The sequence below is a fragment of the Thunnus albacares genome, chromosome 6, assembly GCF_914725855.1.
Source record: "Thunnus albacares chromosome 6, fThuAlb1.1, whole genome shotgun sequence".
Lineage (NCBI taxonomy): Eukaryota > Metazoa > Chordata > Actinopteri > Scombriformes > Scombridae > Thunnus > Thunnus albacares.
The window spans coordinates 16619466-16643448 of record NC_058111.1 but is presented as its reverse complement, the minus strand read 5'-3'; the positions used below and the strand labels follow the sequence as shown (position 1 = coordinate 16643448).

At 39.3% G+C, this 23983-nt stretch overlaps 1 protein-coding gene across 1 annotated transcript; it reads left to right on the top strand.

Annotated features, from left to right (window-relative positions):
- The first annotated feature begins 1650 nt into the window (after positions 1-1650).
- Positions 1651-8598, top strand: si:dkey-202l22.6 (interferon-induced very large GTPase 1). Its single transcript, XM_044354885.1, has 3 exons — positions 1651-1693; positions 3158-8186; positions 8322-8598. The coding sequence occupies exons 1-3, from the start codon at positions 1651-1653 to the stop codon at positions 8452-8454; spliced, it is 5205 nt and encodes a 1734-aa protein (XP_044210820.1). The 3' UTR covers positions 8455-8598.
- The last annotated feature ends 15385 nt before the right edge of the window (positions 8599-23983 follow it).

Here is a 23983-nt window from a genome sequence, read left to right as displayed (position 1 = left end):
GAAAGGATTTTTTACTGTTATTTGACGCTAACTGTTTGGCAACTTTTGCTGCCAGACTTTCTACCGTTTCTTTACTATTTATTTTTTCACATTTTTTTTTACATTAAATTTAAAGTTTTGCTGTAAAAAAACAGAAAGTTGCCTTAATTTTACATTCAGTAATAAGATGTGTATTTTTTTGCATTTTTTACATAGGATTCGATGTAATTTAACATTCAAGACCATTAAGTAATTGAATAATCCTGTTAAAAAAACTATAATATTCCATTATTTTAATTTACAGATTACAGCCTTTGTTTTATGGTGAATATTTTTAATAAAAATAATTTACTTACTCACTTAATGTAGCAAAAAAAAAAAAAAAACTGTAAAATAATACAGTAAATTTCTTTGAAATAACTTTTTTTACAGTGTACACAGATTGCAGCTCTTGAATTGATCAAATGTCATCTTTTTTTATCTTTAAATATTTATTTAACATGTGATTTATGTGAATAATACTTTACAATATGATACGCAATAACAAAAAAATGTTACAAAGAAGGAGTAAATTAGCAACTAATTTGAACTGCAGTTTCAAGTTTCTGAATTACTCAGAACCAAGATAGTATGATAAATAGTGAAAGACTACTTAAAAAAAGACTGCTAGATACCATGTTGATTACACAGTGAATAGTAATTAGTTTCCCAATATATGTGAAGGTGAATACTGAACACTTTCTTTATGAGTCCTACCTGATTAACTTACAAAATATGTAATTGATTCAGCTAAATACATAAAGAATAAATTAAGTATCCATTATTTAATTGCTATTAAATTAATCCACCATTAGTTCATATATGACAAAAGCCAAAGATATACAGATCAAAATTACATTAATATTCAAATCCATATCATCTTTCATATTACCAAGTGTAATTCACACTAAATGCTATCCAAACAGGAAACTTAGATATTTTGTGGCCAGCTATACTGTTAGGACTATCATTCTCAAACATAAATTCCTTCTTGCTGTGACCAAAGTCATTTGTAACCTAATAATATTGATATTCCAGCTTTTAAACAATGAGGTGACAACTGGAAAGTAGCCAAACTAAGCAAAATCTAAAGAGTGTGCACTCTAAGCTGTGAAGTATTAAAACTAGTCTACTGATCTGAGGAGAGGTCATTACATCAGCATATAATGTTCAGCATGGATCAGGTTTAATTGTAGTGAAAAGCAAAATGAAACAGAGAGGAGAGTCTTGCTTCAGTGAAGCATTTCAGTAAAATAAAAGCCAGGATGAACTGGCCTTCTCTGTACTTTCCACAATGAGCAGTTCCCTGAGACAGCAGGCTACAACATATTCTCATCTATTGTAAGTGGGACAACATAGGTTTTTTACATTTGCAGATACATGTGGCATTAGGTCAAAGAAAATTGCAGATTATTTACATATGACATGTTAACAGTTTGAAAAGTGTTTCAACTCAGCTGAATATGCTGTAGACATTTGACTGTGCTATGCTGCCTTTTGTATGCCAGTAATGTTTGTGTTATGGATTTTAATAACAGGTTTCCAGTCAACTCTCCACTCTATTAGTGATGTGGCTTACCAGAGAAGATAAAGTAATTTAAAACAAAGAAGAGACACTCAGCGGGATTCAACATGTCAGTCAAGCTTTCAAAGAGGCTGAGCAGCAAAAAGAAAAGTATGTTTCTTTTTTGTTTTATTTTTCAGGGTTATGGCATCATTGAAACATGTTTCATTTAGTGTGAATATGCTGTCAATATTATATTGATATTTTGAAAGTGAGTGAGGGAAGAAATGTCTTAAAGCTCTACACAAAGATTAGTTCTTGTGCTTTATCAACATTATATTACATTTAATATATCGCACTTGATCCAAAGGATGCACTGTATTAATGACTAATGATTTCTGCAAAACAAATAAAAACATTCACACAGGAACACATGGCAAAAAGTACATTCATTCTTACACTTGTGGCAGTAGTATACCATTTGGAAACCTTATACAAGCTAAAAATGGTGTGGTGAATCTGACCTTGCATAGAGAAGAATAACTACCTGGTGACAATTAATGCATCTATTTTTGCCCTGTAGTTTTGATTATGAGGTGGGTAGTGCACAGACAAAACAGTGACACTCTTAGAGCTGCAGCAGCAAACAAAGCCAACACAAGCTCTATAGCCCTAAAAATGTTTCCCCTAAACTTCAGCTGATCCAGGTATAAGTTTACATTTTATTAAAAAGTGAATAGTTTGGCAAACAAAACAAAATATGTGCATCACTACCATGACACCAAATAATGCGGGAATATGTCAAGTTTTGTTGTTGTTGTTGTTGTTGTTGTTGTTGTTGTTGTTGTTGTTGTTGTTGTTGTTTTTATTGCCCCCCCCCCCCCCCCAATAAGCAAGGCAGAAACTAAATGGCTGACCACTACAGAGGTCCTTGTGGATGCTCTGGCATTGGAAACAAATTAGATCCTACAGGCCAGGAGGGATATGCTTGGATAAAATGACAACATTACAGAATTTGTTTAGTCATTGATAATAATTGGGTTAGTGGCAGCAAGTGTAAATTCTTATGTTACTGCCACTACAGGCTGGTCTGTCTAGTTTTAGTAGTCTTACAGGTGTAGCTGAGCTCTGAGCTCAAATGCAATGGCCTGTTAGCAAAGAGGATAATGTGCCTTTTCTGTTATATAAAAGATTAATAACAGCACTTACTGTGAAGTAATGTTCTCTGTTATATACAACAGCTTATATATAACATAAGCAAAAGTAATAATATTATTATATGATACTGCTTTTTTCAAAGACAAAGCCACTTGTTACTTACTAGTCTGGGCAACAGCTGAAAACTACATGGAGTTCAATTTAAAAGTTGATGAGAACTCAATCTAAGTTTTATTTTCACAGAGATACAATGCACATAATGTGCTTTGCAAGTCAAGTTTAATTTTTTTTCTCATTATCAACAAAAACAAAAACAACTTGGATCACTTCATCACTTTGAGTCAAATTGAAGAAATTATTTATGATCATACAAAATGTAGATTTATGCTTAATAGGACAAAACTGTATTATTATGTAAGGTTAAAAATGTTGCTACTTCACAGCCTAAATGATGGCATTTTTGTTTTTTCAAACCAGAACCCCTTAAAGACAATGCCCAGTCAGAGGTTCTACTTAAACTGGGTCTGGAGGAGTTCTGGACCACACCGCTGGACCCAGCATCTATGTTGGACATCAGCACCTGGACTCTGGAGAACCAAGCTCCTCTTGAACCCAAGGATCTACCCAACACTTTCCTCCAACGCCTTTGGCTGCTTAGCCCAGATGCTCGGAGTCCTTGCTGCCAACTTCCATCTGAGGCTCTGGACAGTGCCAACAAATCAGCTGAGGAGATGATCAATGGTTTTGGAGGAGAGAGCCAGTGTGCCATCAACCCCCTTGACCTAGTTACGGCTGTCTTTATGTCTTCCAACACCTTCCTTCAGCAGGAGATGACAGTGCGCATGCTGCAGTGCCAGTTTGCTGTGCCCCTGGTACTTCCAAACATAGATCCAGAAAAACCTAGCCGCTTCCTCCTTTGGCCTTTGAGAGGTGCTGTGAGCCAATGGACGTCTCACTTTCCGTGTACAAACAGGAAGGTCCAAAAGGGGGTTTTGGCAAGCACATGCATGCCCGTGGTTTCCTGTGTGAAGCTTGGTCACTGTGGTGTCTCCAAGTCACAGGTTCTAAACAATGTTATAAGTGGACTCAGATCTCATAGTGAAACATTTCTCCACAGAGGGATGGATGGAGGACAACTTCCCCGGAGACTCTCCAATGGCCTGATAGAGATTGGTTGGTGTCTCCCCACTGGAGAAACTGACAGAGATATATTCCCTGTCCCTGTGGCCATCTGTAACCTACGTGGAGATGCCAGTGTGCATGAGAAATGCCTTAGTCTTCTATGTCAGGCATCTTCAGCTGTGGTTATTTTCTGTGGAAATCTGAGGGAGAAAGAAAAACAACTTCTTGCTTACTGTAAAGATATGGCAAGCAAGGTCATAGTGATTGATGTCTCTGACATGGAGAAAAATGAGAACAGAGTTGTGGGGTTTGTTGATCAGAGCCTTGAAGAGGACATGGGGCTTCCAGAAGGATCAGTCCTGCCAGGAAGAGATCTGAATGAAGAGGAACTCGCTGATAGGCTGTGTGACACCCTAAAATATTTGTTACCAGACAAACTGAAACATGTTACACTTGAAGCAGCAGCAAAATTAGCAGTGGAGCTAGAGCTTAATGTGGATGAAGAGGTGGTCTGTAAAAAGGCAATGGCCACAGTGGAGGAAATGTTGAAAGGTTTAGATGAGGGATCTGCTCTGTTTAGGCAGAAACAGCTGCCTTTGCAGGGGGCTTCATGGAGCAAACTGGCAGAAATAGAGAAAGAGGAGTGTAAACAGAAAAAAGAAGGAAAAGAAATTGACTCTCAACTGCAAAAAGAAAAGAAAGACATCTTGGTCGAGTTGAGCAGCTACAAAATGACCCCAACAATGAAGATTTTCACAGATGCCCTTTTCACAACAGATATAGTGGAGAGGACTTATTTCCTTAGCTGGATGAAACTAAGGCTTTGGATGTTGCAAATGGAAAAACAAAACAGTCCACAAGATCTAGTCACAAATCAGCAGACCAAAGGGAATAATGGCATGCCTGAACAGTCAGATGAGCTTGAAAATGGAGTTCATGACAACTCAGAGTACAGTGATAGTTTCTGCACAGATACGTCATTTGAAGAGGAAGACATTGAAGACCAACCTGTAAACACTGAACTGGAAGTTTCTGAGCAACAGTCTGAGATAGGGCAAGAGTCAAGGCACATTTTGCAGATGTCTACAGAAGAGACCATAGAACCAGAGTCACAACTAAAAGAGCATCTTGAGTCCACACAAGATGCAGTCATAGAACAGCAGTTATCTGAAGAGAAAGAGATTCAGGGTGAAGAGATTCTTGAAAACAACGGAGAACAAATTTCAGATCCAATCTCTGAGGACCAAAACCTTCGTTTAGAGTCTAGAGAAAATGGAACCTTGAGCCCTGAAGGGAAACAGCTGGATGGACCAGAGCTAACACTAGATATGTCACATGTGGCTTCTTCTGCCGAGCAACATATGAGCATAGACGCTTCTTTTGAAGATCAGGTACCCTCATGTTCAGAGCCTTTTGAACTTCATCCGTTCACGCTGGGGCTCGAGCATTTTTTGCGTGAGATGGGGCTCATTTTCGAGCTCACACACATCAGCCCTGGTAGTGGGAGCCACAATGTTCTGCGTCTCCCCAGTTTAGCTGCAGACCTTATTCTCTATGGGATTCCACTTGAACTAATGGATGGAGATGCCTCTAACATCCCCATCCGCTGGTTGGGCTGTGTCTTTGCGGAGCTCAAACGCCGCCTTCCTCAAGAACAGTTCAGGACCCGCATACTAACAAGCCTTGGAGGGCATCATGCAAGAAATGCTGAGGTTCTTTCTGCATTATTTGGGGTGAAATTTCCTGAAGGAGGGAGAAGATCCACCAGAGGGGTGTACATGGTCACTCTCTGCCTACCTGATAACCTCAGAAAGGACATGGAGTGCGATTTTTTGATGTTAATTGATGTAGAAGGTCTCTGCTCAATGCCTCTAGACAACAGAATAAATACCCAGACCTGTGACAATGAGATGGCCACTGTAGCAGCAGGACTTAGTGATGTTTTAATGCAAAACATCTCTTCTCATGCGGGTTCTGAGTTTGAGACTAACTTCACTGTCATAGTCAATGCTCTACTGCGCATCAAAGAATGTGGCTCCATGCCCACTTGCCATGTCTTGGTCCAGGATGAAGGAATAAACAGCATATTACAAGCCTCACAGTTAAGGCGTGTATCTGACATGCTTCAGACTGAGACTGGCGACAGAGGAATTAGCAATGCTGATAACCATTATGCAAAGACCACAAGCTGTATCACCTCTGTCAAAGGGCCTTGGTACAATGCATCCCTAACTGAACCAGTTGATGCACAGTATAATAAGGCTGTGTTGAAGCTTAAGCAAAACCTGTTTGGGGCATTGAAGAAGTGTGCAGCAAAGTCTGAAGCCTCAGGTCTGCCTGAATTTGCAGGCCGTCTGTTTGCTGTTTGGGATGCGGTGAAAGCAAAATCATTCTCCATTGGTCTGCAAAATACTGACATAGCTTTAGCATTCTCCGTATTGTGCACAGAGCTTTCCCAGTGGGAGGATAAATTCCTGGAACACATGGAAAGTTGGCTCATGGGGCCAACAAAGAGAATAATTGACACAAAGGCAAAAGCTTTAGACATTACGATAGAAAATGATCTTCTGAGTGAGTTGAAGGATGAAGCCAGAGAAGAGGTCAAAACAGAGATGGATAAACTCAGGTCAAAAGTAGAGGCCAATTTGATGAAAGATGACCATCTCAAAATGTACATCGAAACATTCAAGCCAATCCTAATGAGCAATATGGATGATCTCCAGGAGCGAGTAACTGAAGAGATAGTACAAAGGTTGGAGACAGTCAACGAGAGCCACTGTTCTTCCACACAGCTGAAAAAATTTGAAACCTCACTGGAAAAGGTGCAGGAGTCGAAGCTACATGCACTACTAGAGAACAGCAAGTCAACCAAACATCTCCTTCAAGATACAGAACTGGAAGAGGAATTTGAGGATGTCTGGAGTAACACACTGTCCAACTTTGACTTCAGGCCTTCTGAAACAGATGACATTACTGCAAGGGTGACAGATATTCTGAGAGAGAATCTCATCAGTCGTGGTCTCCAGAAACACATAAAGAAGCTTGAAGTCACTGGCCAAAATCAGCCCACTAACTTTCAGGTTTATGATGAGCACTTTGGATACCGCAGCAGATTAAAGCACATGTTTGAAGACAACAACAGATTACAGAGGATAGAAGCTCAACAACTAGCATGCAATATCATAGACGAATACAATCAGTTTGTAGCAGATAAATCAAGTTCACCAGCAGATTTCTCTGACAGCTTCATTACAGAAATGCTAGAAAATGTTGAGAAAGCTTTGAAGGAAAAATCTATGGAAATCAGATCAGCTTTTGAAGTGGATCTGAAAATTTATCTCTGTAGCGCTGCATGCCGAGACTTCCAAAAACAACATGACCGCTACGCCAAGGACAGAGATCTTTTGACATGTATCAATACAACCAAGGGTAAGTACTTGGCAGAGTTTATTTACCAGTTGAGGAAGAGAGACCAGTGTCAGAGGTTGGCCCAGGCATTCACTACCATGGTCATCAAACCCACAGTGTTAGATTACATCTATCGACCACTTGGGAAGCGTATCGTGGAGGAGATACAAGGTAAATCCCCACAGTATCTGTCCCAACAGGCATTCCACAAAAGCTTGCTGGAAGAGCTGATAAGGGAAGACAGGTTTGAAAGCTTCATCGAGTACTTGTTTTCCTATGACAGCTTCAGACTGAGGAAGATCCAGGAGACAGTGGTGGCTCACCTGTCTGAATCAACCAATTTAGATAAATGGAGACAACACAGACTTGGAGAAATTGTAGGAAAATTTGCAGCAGCAGTGAGCCAAACGGCAGAAGGCACCAATGGTGTGCTAACTGATACAAAGCCCCTGCTGGAGAGAGTGTGCCTCACTCTGGAGAGAGATGGAGACATAGATGTCACCAGGGCCTCTCTGAATGGACCACTCTTCAGTATCACCACAGAATGGGATCGCTTCATCACATGTTTAATGGAGTTACTGGCTGCAATGCGGTTGGACCTAGCCCAGGAGTTCTCCCAAAATGTGACTATTAACCAACTTCTTCAGTGCCTTCCCATTCAACCTCAAGACTCCATTTTCAACAGAGTAAGAGGATGTGGCAAGCAATGTCCTTTTTGCAAAGCCCCCTGTGAGGTGGAAGAGATTGAGCATGAGGTTCACAGGGTCTTGCTCCACCGGCCCAAGGGTATGTTTCCTTTTGAATCCTCCTCTTTGTTCTGTATCAGCTGCCCTGAAAGCATGACCCAGGCCAATCTGCCTGAGAACATGGACACACAGCATATGTCTGTGGCATGCAGGGACCTCCATGCCCTCGACCCAGACTGGAGCATCTCCCCTGAGGACCCAAGCAACCAGACACCCAATGCTTACTGGAGGTACTGTGTGTTTTGTTTGGATTGAAATATCATCATCTAAGTTTCTCTCACTTAATTTATGCTACATACCAGTATATATATTTTTGCACTCAAATGTTCCTGTATAAAATGAGCTAAATTCTCTTTAATTTGCAGGTATGTGTTGACGCGGTTCAATGAAAGATTTGCAAAGGAATATGAGCAGGAGCCAGCAAAGATTCCTGAGGAGTGGAAGAGGATCACTCAGGAGGAGGCCCTTGACAGTCTGAAAGAGGCCTTCCTCACTTGACAGTGCTGATATAAGGACTGCTCTGTACTATTGTACTATTCTACATGTGATATTTTATTAATCAAATTCAGGTTTTATTTTGGTTTATAAGTCTTTTTACAGGTAATGTTGACATTGTGATGATGATGATGATGATGATGATGATGATGATGATGATGATGGACCGAAAACTAATACTGATATCTGTTTTTTTAATATTTTCACTTTCCTTTTACCATTTTATCTTATTAATACAATTTTCTGTTAAATATGCTCTTAAAATACTATACGTGTTGACTCTTTATTATTTCACTTTCCTCCACTGCTACTCAACATTATTCCAGTATGTATTCATGCATCAAAACCAACACAATGATAATACCTGTGAAAACAGGATAAAAATATTAAATCTGTCATTTAGAAGGGTATGTGAATGTACTGGTATTCAAAGAAGAGCAGAAATATAAAATACTTCAGAATCAATATATCAACTGTCTTGTCTCATTTTTTCCCCACCTTTTATCCAGAAGTTATTTATGTCAACTTCACTTCTGTTTTTGAAATGATTGTCTATATCTGCAACTGGTTTTGGTAGTATTACAGATATACAGCCAACAACGTCACATGTTAACATGAAACAAAGGTGGCAAAATGTGTAAGTGAAAACAAATTTGAGTTAAACATAAACTATAGAAATGTCAAATAACAGAGAGCTACTTAGCAATTCTATAAGTATTTGACCTGAGACTGTCACACCTGTTGAAAGTTTCTCCACATATCATATAAAGGTTTGATAGGGTTTAGGTGTTCTCAAGATTTTCATTTTGAATCTTAATTTTTTTATGTATTTATTCCTTTCTTTATAACAAAGATAAGATCAATTTGCATCACATCTCAAAGGTATGCAGGGGTAAAATGTGGACTCTAAACCACCATCAGACTACAGGTAGGAATAATTCAAAATTTTACAAATGTTTTGTGTGTGTTTCCATAATAAATGTTATACATCATAAAAAAAAATAAAAAAAAAACTTTTCCTCTTAGCAAAGAGAGTCCTGTCCTGTGGAGTTATGCACTGAGATTCTTTCCTTTCCTATGGTATGGTTAAATCCACAAGAGGGCATTGTAAGCTGGAGGAATCCCTCGTAGCTCAACACTGAGTTGTAAGAACAAAGTTCATTGGTTTTAAATATCTATCTACCTGACCTGATCTCCTGTACCTTCTATCTACTCTATCAATCAATTTATTGGACCATCCATCTATCCAGCTCATTTATACAATGATTTATTGCTTTCACAGTTGTGACTTCAGCCTAAACAGTCACAATTCATTCACTAAACATATGTGCTGTTTTGCTTTGATCTCTTAATGTACTATTAGATAATTTCATTGTCATCATAATTTCATGTATGTCATATGTTATATGGTATTCTTGTATTGCTTTTTGTTTATGTACCAAAATAAATCAATATTTGTGTATGTGAAAAGAATGTGCAATATCTATACTACTCTATATGTGCATTTTCTTCTAAAATACTGTATGAATATCATTAACAAACATATTCAATAGTTACTGGTTCAGTATCACATGGAACAGCAAAAAAGTCACTTGCAGTAACTTACAATACAGTGGACAGATCTCTTCAGACGGATCACTGCCTGACAGCAAAGGTCACCTCTTACAGTAAACTTGGATTCTGTACAACCATGTGACCATAAGGATCTCAGGCTACACTGTGCTGTATGTGAAGGTGAGTAAGGGTTTAAAAGCTCAATAGTAGCAGCTATGCGAGGAGCCAGGCCATGCAGTGCTTTAAAAATATGTCAAATGTATTCTTAAATGTGCCAAATGTGGTTCTATGTCCTTATTTTGGGTTTAATGCTTGGCAGCAGAGATTTGCTCAATCTGTAACAGGTCTTAAGTTGCCTCAGAGGACCTTTGAGTCCCAAACCCTATTTCATTAGTAACCTAACATGCCCTCCTTCACATCTCCTCAGCACTTTATAATAATGGGCACTGTATCTCATGCAAAAGGTCAAAAGATGTCTTTATGCCACTTTGTCTTCATGCCACTTGTTTCTTACTTGTACAAGATACAAGTCACATACATTTTGAGTTGTACAAGACTGACATTTTTCAAAGTGCCATCTCCTTCTATTTCTTTTCTGCTAAAATAACTTTATCATGTGTATATTATATGATTCCACCAACATATCAGTAATAACATTATCATTCAATAAATCTTATTCGAACCCATAATTTTCCTCTTTGTTCTTTTATTTGTTGGACACAGATAGACTTACATTCGGTCGATTTCCTGAATAAGATGACTAGGACATTTCAAACAGTATATACTGAAAAACATGAGATGTCTGTTACACACGGAACAGACTAGTGTACTGTTTCACCCACACACACATGTATGCGTGCGGACACACACACACACACACACATACACACTATAAAATCCCATTAGCCTGACACTGACATCCAATCTTAAATTTAATAGAATCAACAAAGAATTCCCACAACTCTAAATTGATTACATACAGTACATTAGGAGAAGATAAAGTCAGGGCCACACTGGTTAGCATCGGGGATGGCTTATTTTAACTGGCAAGATGCTTACTCTTAATCTACACAATAAAATGTTTTTTGGCATGCAAATTATTTCCAAAATAATTTGAACATCCAACTTCCATCACAGTTTTAGATTTATTTCTCCAAGTGAATGACCTCCAGTTCATACTGTGTCTGTTTTGATGAACAATCACAGTATGCGCTAATCTGCCCTGCAGCCAGATGGAGAAAACAAAGCTTTACACGCAACAGCATGCTATGAGCAGCAGATTTATAAACTAGCTTGAGGATAAGTTTATTCCACAGCACTTTGTTACCTAATAATTACAGTAAGTCATATCTATTAAGGTCCATAGGGATGGAGGAACATGACTATAGTATTCAGCTGAGAGGTATTCATTGTTGGCGATATCCTTTTGGCAAAAGGGGCACCTAAGAGAGCTCTCCGCCAGGATTCACGAGGGTACCATCATTCAGAATACAGGCTAAAATACACCAACACCATTCCACCAGCATATCATTAATAACATTATCCTTCAATAAATCTTATTCAAACCCATAATTTTCCTCTTTGTTCTTTTATTTGTTGGACACAGATAGACTTCCATTCCTTTGATTTCCTGATTTACATGACAAGCATGTTTTATACAGTATATACTGAAAAACATGAGAGGTCTGTTACACACATAACAATAGACTAGTGCACAGTTTCATCCACCCACACACACTCACACACACACACACACACACACCTTTACTAGCATAAAATCCCAATACCCGGACACTGACATCCAATCTTAAGTTTAATAAAATCAACAAAGAACTCTCCCATCTCTAAATGGATTACATACAGTACATTAGGAGAAGATAAAATCAGGGCCACAGTGGTTAGCATCAGGGATGACTAATTTTAACTGGCAATACTCATACTCACAATCTTCACAATCAAGACTGTTTTTGTCATAGAAATTACTTAGCAAAATAATTTGAACATCCAACTTCCATCATGGTTTTAGATTTATTTTTCCCAGTGAATGACCTCCAGTTCATACTGTGTCTGTTTTGATGAACAATCACAGTATGTGCTAATCTGCCCTGCAGCCAGATGGAGAAAACAAAGCTTACACACACTAGCATGCTATGAGCAGCAGATTTACAAACCAGGATAAGTTTATTCCACCTAGTTCCCTAATAAATACAGTATGTTATATCTATTATGGTCCATATGGATTAATGCCTGACTGTAATATTCAGCTGAGAGGTATTTATTGTTGGTGATGTCCTTGTGGCAAAAGGGGCAGCTAAGAGAGCTCTCTGCCAGGATTCACAAAGGTACCATCATTCAGAATTCACAAATACAGGCTAAAACACATCCGATGTGTGCTAAGATACACTCATTGTGTGCTTTCACCTGCTTTTAGCAGGTTTTAACAGTGTCACAGTTCAGTTAACAGAGTAAAAAGCAATTTAAATAGTCAATAAAGTATACAGGCAGATAAATGGGGGCTGAGGAGGAGGGCAGGAAGCAGGTCAAACGCAGACAACTGGCAACAGGCTCAGGCAGGTGAGAATAGCTAGAGAACATACTGCATCATGGAATGTCATGTTGATGTTGAAATGATCTGGCCAAGAATAACAGGTGAATATGACAAATGATATTAGTAATCACTGGAAATTTCTCAAATCTGCAAGGACCTGCAGAGACCTTTTAGAATGTGTGTTCATCCGTGTCTGTGTGTGGTTTCATACTGTTGTAAACTGAAAAAGCCCCTGTTCCAAATCCCAATGGACTATCACACAACTGTTGTCGCTAAATTCTTTGAAATGCTGTTTTTACAATGATGTCATTGGATCTCCTTTTAGCTGCAATCATTTCTTGTATTTTGGTCCTAAGCCATTGTAAGATTTATGGACGACCAGCAATACTTTACACTCTGTTCTTTGACACACTGGAAGTAGTACAGAGACCTGACAAATGGTGTGATGTGTTTAGTTTTCTTGGTCTTTGTTCAGACTCTAGCAGCAGCATTCTGGATGAGCTGAAGTTGCCTGAAAGTTTTTTTTTTTTTTTTTTTTTTTTAGATCATTGCAGTAATCTAACCTGCTGGAAATGAAAGCATGGACTGGTTTCTCTAAATCCTGCCTGGACAACAATTGTCTCATTCTTACTATGTTTTTAAGATGGTAGAATTCATACTACAGTGTATTAAATAGGTGGAGCATTGAATGTATTAGATACCCCTTGATATCCCAGCTAAACACCAAGAGCAATGCCTTAGTGCTTTAAACCACACACCAAAAAGGCTGCATATCTTTTCCTTCCCTGCCAACTTAGTAACCTCATGTCAGTGCTGTAGAGGGGGTTGTACACTACCAAATTGGCAAAAGAGGATATGCTGAAAAACACAGGATCATAATAATTCAGTGTGGTTGGAGGAGTGTTTTTTTTCCATCTCAATCAGAGTTTACTTTTAAGAAGACTTATTGTTCCACTAAAAATATTATATATTAGGCAAAATAAGACATGACAAGATAGCCAAAAAACTTGATGGATTGGTGACTAAAGCATGAGAAGAGCTGTGCAATGTCTTTTCATTTTGATGGACTTGCACTGGTCTGCATATCATGGATTTAAAGATGACATGTCAAATTTAGAAACTCAATGAGAAACACAGTTAAAAAATATTACCACAGAATCTAACAAATATAAAATATTAAATTAGAATGAATACTGTTTATAAATGATTATCTGCAGTGTGTTTAAAATCAAACTTCATATATTATATTTTTACCAGGAAAAGAGTGAGAAGTTTGAGCGATTAGATGAACTCCAGACGACAGAAACTCACTGAGGGTTATTTTTGGGTCAACTACAAAGATGGCAAGGGATGACAGGATCAGGCAGCGGTAAGAGAAAGAGAATCTTCGTCCACTGTCTGTGCAGAAACTTGCAGATGAAAGGCACTGCAAACTGCAGGTCAAAATGGTCAACCGTCACAAAGTTCACTCAAATTTCAAAGACAGCTCTCTGTTTTGTTTCTGGGTTTTGTGTCTGGGACTGGCTTGCTACATTGCTGCAAAAGCAAAAAAGAAGAAAAAAGAAGAGGATGAAAAAGAAGAAGGAAAAACATAGCACACAGTTCTACTTTCCAGTCACAAGCAGTGACAGAAGTCAAAGTGGCTGAGCTTTGTAGGGCACTGCTGTTTTTTGTTGTTGTTGTTCGTTGGTTTGTTTTGTCTATTTCAAATGGGAGGCAGTTCTCACTTTGACTTGCAATCTGCAATATTTTTCAGCCACAAATGTCTGCAGATGGGTAAAGCTGAAGCATCACCATGACATACAAGCACACATCTTCTATCAAGTAAACATTTCTATTTATGCATTATTGGCAGCTCCCTTGACTCATTTTACTATTTTATTGCTTCCAACATTCACAGATAATGGAGGCAGTGCTCAGTGTTCACTATGGACCACAAAGCAACATACCTCTCAATGTGTAATCTGACAGTCTGCACTTGATGGCACTGAGAGTGAATCACTTTAAGTGTGAAGACAACAAAGAAAAAAAAAAGTTTTCATAGACATACTATTTGCATTTAGCACCTTTAGACACTGAACAGTTTGCTCAATAGTTAGAAAAAATAGCTGTACATCTAAACTGTCTCATCTCGTTTAAATCTAACAACACAACAGGAACCTCTACAGTATATTAATGCTTTTTTAACTAGTTCATGGGTGGAAATATAGTATCACTGTTTCCCCTGGAGCTCATCTGTGCTGAATCAACACACACGGACTGTGAGTGTTGACCGTACTTCAAAAATAAGTACTGTATTCGCTTTGACACCCTAAATTGGTTCAAATGTAACATCAATATCAGGTCCAATTTCTTTTAAGCTTTTTTTGAAGCTCTGACAGATTTTCACCCCTCACTCTGTGAACCAGCCAACAAGTTACTGTTACCGCATGCTAACTGTGATATAAAGCTTTAACCTTTTAAGTTTGGTGAGTGGGAGTGAACAAACTGACTGTGTAACAATCTGAGAATAGCACCTACCAGTTGATTTTCATACCAAACTGACATGAATGCAAACCTAAAGTGGCCTGAAAGATTGAAAAAACTCAATTCAAAAACACATTGCCCTGGAAAATTGGCAGCAGCAATGTAAAGTATATACAGTTTACATAGTGAACCGGTAACATGCCAAAACTCCTAACATGACAAAATGTTATTGCTTAGTAAGAAACAAATTGACAGACAGTCTGGCATTGCAGCTTATGGCAGTGTGAGTCACCAGTCTATAGGGAATACTGGTGAGGGAGTGGTCTGTCTCAAAATAGATTGAAAAAAAATCACTACAGAGCTCCATGTACCCCAGCTGTCATATAGCCTTTGAGTCATAAATTGACTTTTTCCACATTTCTCTAGCAGTAAGGCATACATTTAAAAGGTTAAAATATGACTAAAATATATGCAGTGTCAAGAGATTTTAAATTGGAAAATGACAGTAATGTGTTTCACAAGGTAGTAACGAAGGTTACGATGTTGTAACCCTAGCTCTATAAGCACAGGTGGAGCCCTCTACTGGACCCTATGGGTAATACTCTCCTCCAATCACGCACAAAATCGTCCACTGAAATTTGCATGTACGAAGCTGGCCAATCAGGAAGCGCCTACCGATTACGTGTGTCTCACACTATATATCGTTGCCTTCGCTATCCAGAACCGCGTCAGCAGAGGGTGAAGGAGCTGTGCTCATAGAACTAGGGTTATAATATCATAATCTTTGTTTCAAGTTTCAAGTTTCAAGTTTATTTTATTTATATAGCACTTTAAAAGCAAACAGGTTCTGCACCAAAGTGCTTCACAAAGACAGGTGTATGTATACATACAAGCATAAAGACAAATACGTGCATAAACAGCCCACTCTCACTCCCAACTTGTCACATATGGACGCTTGGTCGGGATCCTGTGGTGTCACTTTTTAGCGCACTGGGTACCCCTTTAGCGTAATTTTTTAACGTGCAGGGTAGTCCGATAGACTTCTGCTGAGCTCCCACAACGTCTGAAATAGACACTGTGAGACCGGTGATGTCTATATGAGGTGACAAATTTCAGCCTGGTCGCCAGAATAAAACATTGGCATTGTATGTTTCTGCAAACCACAGATAAATTGAATATGTACATTTCAACATCTGTAATACGGAGCATATTAACATTTCAACAATATGTATCATATTGACATTTCACCTCTTAAGTTCTTCTCTACACATTACACGCTGTGCTGTCTCTGTGTTCTGTCTATGATCTGGGAGACTCCAATTTTAGACCCAGTGTGGGGACCTCCTTCGTAAGATAGTTATTCATAAATACTTATTTTAACACTGTAATATCCTAAGATTAAAGTCATTAAGGTCAGCAGAAAGGGCTCCGCCCTGCCAGTGTCTCCCTTGAACCAGAGTCAGGAAGTATTGGAGAACCAACAGCACCGCTTGAATTTTGCGGAGGTTGATGTGTCAGTTTTTCCCTTAAGGCCACACACCACCTATCACTCTCCCCAGGCAGGTGCCCGCCCACCCCATCAGGGACGCATCTGTGAAAGTCGTTAAATAGGAGGACTCTTGACCCAGTCGTGTCCCCACCGCAGGCGCTGTGGAGACTCCCAGTAACGCAGGTCCTCCTGCACTGATGGGGGAATGGTCACCATATGGTGCTTGTGCTGCTTGGGATCCAAGCGCAGGCTGGTGAACCACCTTTGCAGGCATTGCATGTGCAGGAGCCATGAGCCCCAACACCTGCATGATAGTCAAAGCTGGTACCGCTGCTCCCTGCCGCAGTCTGAGAACTACCTGCTGCAGCGCTGCCCATCTGGTCTGACAGACTGACTGAGTTGAGCATGACTCCCAGATACTCCACCTTTTGGCATGGCTAGGGAGCGCTCTTCTTCCAGTTGACAGCAAAATCTAAGTGGGTTAGGTGTAGCATCAACTTGGCTGTGTGGAAAATGGCCCATTTCTTGGACTTGGCCGTAACTCTGAGGTTGTCTAAGCAGAAGGTGACCCTTTCGCCTGGTCATGCAGCTGTTGCAGTGCAGTCCACACACTTGCTGGATGTCACTGGGAGCCAAACGGTAGCCTGTGTACTCAAAGGCTACTTTTATTTTATCAGGTCAATGGCATCCATTCCATCAATACACACTCGTGTCACCACACCTCATAATCTTGCATCAGGAGGCGAGCAACCAGCTGCTTAGCAGCAGTCAGGAAGCTGTGATATCTGCGTCAGCCCTCTTCGCTGCCAAACCGTCTATGAATGGAAGTTTGGCAGTACAGAAAGGGCTCACCGCCACTGGCTGCCCTGTAAATGTAGCAGCAGCAATATTCATGTCATTGTGTTCAGTCCTCCTCATCTCTCGTGGAGATTGATGATGAAGAACACAACATGCATGTACTCCTCTCACTCTGTGTTAAGTGCACATTAGGTTTATTTCTCCCTGATGGAGAGATAATGCACTCTGATGCCTTGCTCTTCACCAAAGAATTGTGAGTGCCGTTCCAAGGCAAACCGGTAACAGCAGCCATAACGATTGGGGGAAGGTTTGTTAATTAGAGCTGCTATATCGAGTGAGGTGTGTTTTCTGACAGGATCATGCTGAACATAATGCTCACGCACTGGCACAGTGCTGTGATGCTTCTGGAAAACTACAGAGAAGTGGCCGGTGTGGAAGGAGCTGAGCTGGCGGGGCGGTCCGTGAACGCACCACTGCCGGCCACTCCGTGAACACAGCAGCAGACATTGTGTAATTGTGCCCAATCCCAATCCCATTTGGAGATCAATGAGGAAGAACATGTCACATATGCACGCCCCTCATTCTGGGATAAGCGTGCATCAGGTGTGTTACTCCCTGATGGAGAGGTAATGCAACCTGATGCCGCACACTCAGCCAGAGACACATGACAAAGTGGTAATGGTGGCCTCAAAGGGGGGCAAGTGTGTTACTCAGTGCCATTACATCAGGTGAGGTGTGTTTTCTGATAGCATCACCTCGAGGATAACATGCACAACTTGGCACAGTGAGCATTTCGCCATCACTGAAGTAAGGATTGTGAATGGAGAGATGCTGCTTATATAGTGTGTGAGACACATGTAATCAGTATGTGCGTCCTGATTGGTTGGCTGTGTATATGCAAATTTCAGTGGGCAATTTTGTGCGTGTGACTGGAGGAGAGTATTACCCATAGAGTCCAGTAGAGGGTGGAGCCCTTGTGAGATGGAACAGCTGCTTTCAACATTACTGGTATGATGACACTTTACTTTTAGTTGATATACAGGTCAGCTGTGGCTACGGGTCCTGTAAATCACAGATCTCCAAGTCAGCCGCTGCAATGCCCAACAACAAACAGCGTCTAGGGCCTGAGCAAACAGAAGCGTTTGAAACCACAATAGTTCTCAAACACCATTTAACTATGTACTGGTCATTTTCTCTGGCAGGTCACTGCTCATTCTGTCCCTTGCTGGCTACAGCACTGATTCGTTGGGCAAAAATGAGAAGCAGGAAGCAGTGTTCCTTTATAGCTGATAAGCGATCACCCGACAAGCAAACATTCCTATTTGGTACAGTCAAACAACACAGAGGCACATTAGAGGTTATCTGTGAAACTCCACTGCTAATTATTCACAAACAATAATATTTTTAGTCTCAAGCAGGAAGATGCATGACGCACGTGCAATTGTGTCAGTTCCGATGCCCCATTATACAAAGATGGTAATGGGGGAAGGAAGAGATACTTGACTTTCAGTGAAACACTTAGAATAATTCTGTAAAACTGGTATTGGCAGAAGCTTGTGTTCTGCTGCATCTGCTCCTTTAGAAATATTTATCAGGATTTCACCTACAGAATTAACTGTTTTTTTTAACCAAGTATGATTACACAACTTGAAAACTATGAGTTATTTTACTGACAGGAGATCTACTGAAAGTGGGCCTGCTATCTAGATTGAAAATTCAATTCATGATGAATAGAGCTACAGTAGAAAACTTTTCTTTTTTTCTTTCAATTAGTGTAGGCTTATATTTCTACTGCACTGCTACAAAATCCACTGTCATGCTCACGACACACACTGGAGAGCACTGTGAATGAATCAGCCATTTTGAGTCATGATTCCCCATTCCTGGGGAAAAAACATTTAAAAACAGATATGAGTGTGAAAGTGTCTTTGAGAGGGCAAGTAAAGACAGGCAATCTATGGATTTTCCCGTCAGTGAGTTGCTTTAATGATAAGGGTGGCATCCAAGCATGAAATCAAGATATAGTACTTTGTCACAGAATATTGCTTTTCTTGTAAAGTTCACTTGTAGCATAAGTTGTGACATTTTTTTTTAAAATCCTCCATTTGCTGTTTTCTCTCTCCTTAGTATCTTTACAAACACACTCACAGTCTTGTTTTTGTCAGGCTTTCTTGCAGGTCCACTTTGTCTTATTATTACCAATCAAGTCTCTTTATCCTGTCTTATTATAATTTAATGTGCTGCATCTTTTTGGTTCATGCTTGTTGCTAAAATCAATAATATTATACTCTGTTTCTACACTACACTAAAAGCACTATCCCTCTGCTTTCACTTCAACCACTAATCCTCTTAACATGGTCACCTCAACTCTGCCTCAGTCTCATCTCTCTCCCTGCTTCCATCTCTACAACGCTCCATTCCTGGAGGGTGGTTCGTGTACATACAGTCATACGGGGGTCAAAGCAAAGATGGGATGTAAGCTTAGTTAATCTGCCATGACTGTTTGTTACTAAAGGTGTCCTTAAGGGTCACTGAATCAAAATTAGAATGTGACATTTAGTGAGACAGACATGCTGTGCTGCTACACCCTCAAAACATCAGAGTTCAGTGGTGATCAAAATCAAGTCTTCAACATACCGTGAAAAACCTTATTTTGCAATATAACTGTATGCAGTAAATACAAAAAAAGCAGCTTCTGTTTTACTAGTGCTAAAACAGCAATTGCACTGTCTCATAGTTGGTCTGTATTAATGGAAAATACAGCACTTAGGTACAATTTTGAGGCACTTGTACTATACTTGAGTATTTCCATTTTATGTTACATTTTTACTGGATTACATTTCAGATGGAAATATTGTACTTTTTACATTCGTACATCACACATATGATAAGCTTATAACATATAGCTATAGCTAACTTTTTTGACTTATGATCCCTTGTCACATTTCAGATGTCTATGAATTGTTAGCATTTTTAAACCAAAGAGACATTTCATCAAAATCCCCTTCAGATGACTGATTGATTTACAATACATAATTGTTTGAACAATTGTATCCATTATTAAGATTAAGGAAAACCCCCATTAATCATACCCTAACCCTTCAGACATATCTTGTGACCTTTACAGCTAGCATATACTCCAACAGAACTGCTTGTCGGACAGTTCAAAAGCTTCACAAACCTCCCCCACACTTTTCCAGTGTTGGATTGGTGTGTGTTTGTCTGACAATTTCTGTACCTCCCTGAAACCAACAATCCGACATTAACACCCATTTATTAACATAATTAGACAGGTGAAAAAGAAGCAAGGGTTTGAACTTCTCTCTCTGGCTCTGATTTTTCACTTGTTACCAAATGGCAACTACCACGGCTTGAGGCTGGAGCTAATGCGAGAGTACTTTAAAGTGCAATGCTAGCAACGGCTGCTTGATGGATCAAAAAAATCCCTGGCTTCAACTGACTACCATTCAAAAAGTGTCAACACAATTTAATGTTAGCCCAAGTGTGCACCGCTCGGTGTTCCCAGTAAGCTTGCATTCGCCTTGGTTCGAGGTAGCTAGGTGTGTTTCCAGAGCATGAAAGGCAACATCCTACAAACCTTATTTGGACTTTTTGCTACAACACCATCTCAGACTTTTTTTCTACAGAGCTGGGAAGTCGCAGACACATATTTTCATGATTAGATATGTCTGCCAAAATCATTACAAACATTTGTAAAGTTCACTCCATACTGACATTCAGAAACTTACATGCACACACATTCACACAGTCTCAGCAAATGAATATACTTCTACAGAAAAAACTTACAGTAATTTCACAGACAGTCAATCAGTCAGTCACACAGATGGCTGTGACACTCTGATAACAAGGTTAAATTCATGTTAACTTATGCCTCAATACCTGAATGTTAAATGCTTACTCATACACCAGTGGAGAACAAAAGCAACCATAATTATTATTCAGTCCAAGGGACAATGAATTACTTTACATAATTCATATATACATATATCAAACATAATGTTATTTGGTTGAAGTGAAAAATGTTGACATTTGATGCTTTTGCACACAAATATTTATATACTTTTTTATACACATTTGATGTTATGTGTTTATTTTTACCATTCATCTTTAAGACCTGCAGCTGAAAATCTCCTGAATACCTCTGCCATTTCAGTCCCTTTTTCTCTGCAAGTTATTCACAGCGACAAGGCAAACCTATAAAACATTCAGTTTTCTTTCGGTCTTGGAAAAAAGGACTGCCACATATATTTCCTCTGAAATATAGCAATCCATATCTACTGCTTTCCCTCTATCTGTGTCTTTTTACTCTGCATTTTGTTTTTTCTAATCTTTTGCTCAGAGCTCTCATGGGTTTGCCAGGATAGTGTGCTCTATTAAGTGGTCAGTCTTGTATTGAATTGGTCCTCCAGTTGAAGTGGTGTGAAATGGTTGGACCTGTGGAGCAGATTTCTGAGCTCAAGTGTCAGATCCTCATCACACGTCCAGCAATAGTCTTTAGGAGCAGCCTTTACCAGAGAGAAAGGGAGAGAGAGAGATGAAGGAATAGCTGAAGGGAGAAATACAGTCTGTGCATTACTTGATGGCGCTTTCATTGTAGCTGCTGTCGATGCGTCAGCAGGGGTTCCATGGAGAGGGCATTACATTACAAAGGGCAATACAAAGATACATTGACAGAGGAGTGACAGTATATGGAATTACAAGTGCTGCCTGATGTGGACAGAAACTGTGAACTGGGCTTGTGGGCTTATCTGACACAATGTAAGTGGAAATCATTATTTTATTTTGTTTTTGAAGACTGGTAATTGACACAGGAGCTGAATGGGTATTTGAGCTGACTTCTTCTTCAGTTGTCTGCACCTCCCTCATTTAGTTATGCATCTGCATTTTGTTTTCTTTGATGGTGCAATAACTGGTATTTTTTTTTTATCTTCCTCCTCCACCCTGGAGACAACCATAGATATAATTCTGCCCTTTTTCCTGACAGTTGCTAATCCTCTCCCTCATTCCTCATTCCAGGTATGAGATAATCTGCAGGCAATCAAAGCTTTCATGCAGCAAATAAAGCAAAATAATAGGTTGTCCTCTCCCCTGAGGGTAAATAATAGATTCCTGCACAGGTCTAAACAGCATGATGCACAGGCTGCATTCAAAAATGTGCCTGTATGTGTATACATGTGAAATGTGAATGTGTGTGGATGACAAAATAAAGAAGAGTAGGTGGGAGGGGGCACGAATATGAGGATTTGAGGGAGAGAGGTTATGTGGGTCCCTTTTCTTTCTCCCTCCCTCTGTCACTTTTCCCCAGTACTGAGTGAGACGCCGTCTTCCTGCCTGACTCCATATCACTGTGGGCAACTATATAAGCTGCAGGAAAGCATTTCTGACCAGAGATTTAAGACCTGTAGCTAGAGAGAAAAGGAGTGACGCAAAAAAAGGTGACAGAGAGGAAAAGAAAATAAGCTAATTTGCTGAACTGAAGAGCCACCACACAGGGATTTTCTCAGAATATCCAATTTTGAACATCTGCACAGGTAAGACACTCACTCTCTATCTGCTGATTCACTGCATGCATTGACATTTACAGATATACACTCACACACACACAAGCACACCAACGACATTTTCCCCCACAAAACTTTGGGGTGTATTTGTGTTTTTCTTCTTCTTATAATTAAGAAGTACAATTTGTTTTAGGACATAAGTTGCATTGTTGTCTAATTAAAAATGTCATTTGCATTCAATTACTATTTTAGGATATTGATTCACAAGTATAATACTCTACAAGGAACATATTATAATGAACATACAGGTGTTTGACAAAATCATGTAACATCTGATGGCAATGGACTTTAATGCTAAAATAACATAATCACACTTACAAACACATCCATAAAGTAGACCAAATTAGGATGAATGCCAATTAGCAGCATTTATCAGCTTTAAAGGAGGTCTGGCAATCAGCACTTTGATATGTGAGTTTTCAAAGGAGCATTAGACCAACAGCAGTGCTCTCAAGAGCCAAAAGCATGTTTGACTCAGCTGCAAATGTCTTATCAGTATTTCCACCAATCAGACTTATTTTTCATCAGTTCTTGTCATCAATTCTGAAACCTGTCAATAAAATACCATAATTCATATGTTGGAAAATGTGCAATAATTTGGTTTTCATATGAAAATACCGTACAGTTATGTATTTTGTCTTAAATTGTATGATTACGGCCATTTTCATGCAAATTTCAAACAATCTTACTTGTATTTAAGTATTTCATATGTATCATATGTTTATATGTCATTGTATATATAACAAGCACATAAAGTATGTACATACATGTATTAGACATATATCATATGGTACTACTCTAATTAATAAGCATGTAATCAAGAGGCATAAAACATAATCATGTACTGTAGGAGGTATACTTTACAATGTGTTTAATTTTTAATTAATACTTTATATTAAATATTTTATGGGAAAGACTGACAGAACATTGTGCAAAATATAGAAAAAACAAAGCTGACAGTGACAAATGGCCGTCAAAGGCTGAAACTAACCAACATGAAACAAATATTGCTCAGTGTGTCCCAGAACATATTTGAGCAGTCCACCCACAGAGATTTACACCCACACCCAGCAGAATATGAGTCATTTGTAAGCT

Coding starts and splice junctions, on each gene's coding strand:
- si:dkey-202l22.6 (XM_044354885.1), top strand. CDS start 1,651: ATGTCAGTCAAGCTTTCAAAGAGGCTGAGCAGCAAAAAGAAAA. Junction 1,694..3,157: donor GCTGAGCAGCAAAAAGAAAA/GTATGTTTCTTT, acceptor TTTTCAAACCAG/AACCCCTTAAAGACAATGCC. Junction 8,187..8,321: donor ACACCCAATGCTTACTGGAG/GTACTGTGTGTT, acceptor TTTAATTTGCAG/GTATGTGTTGACGCGGTTCA.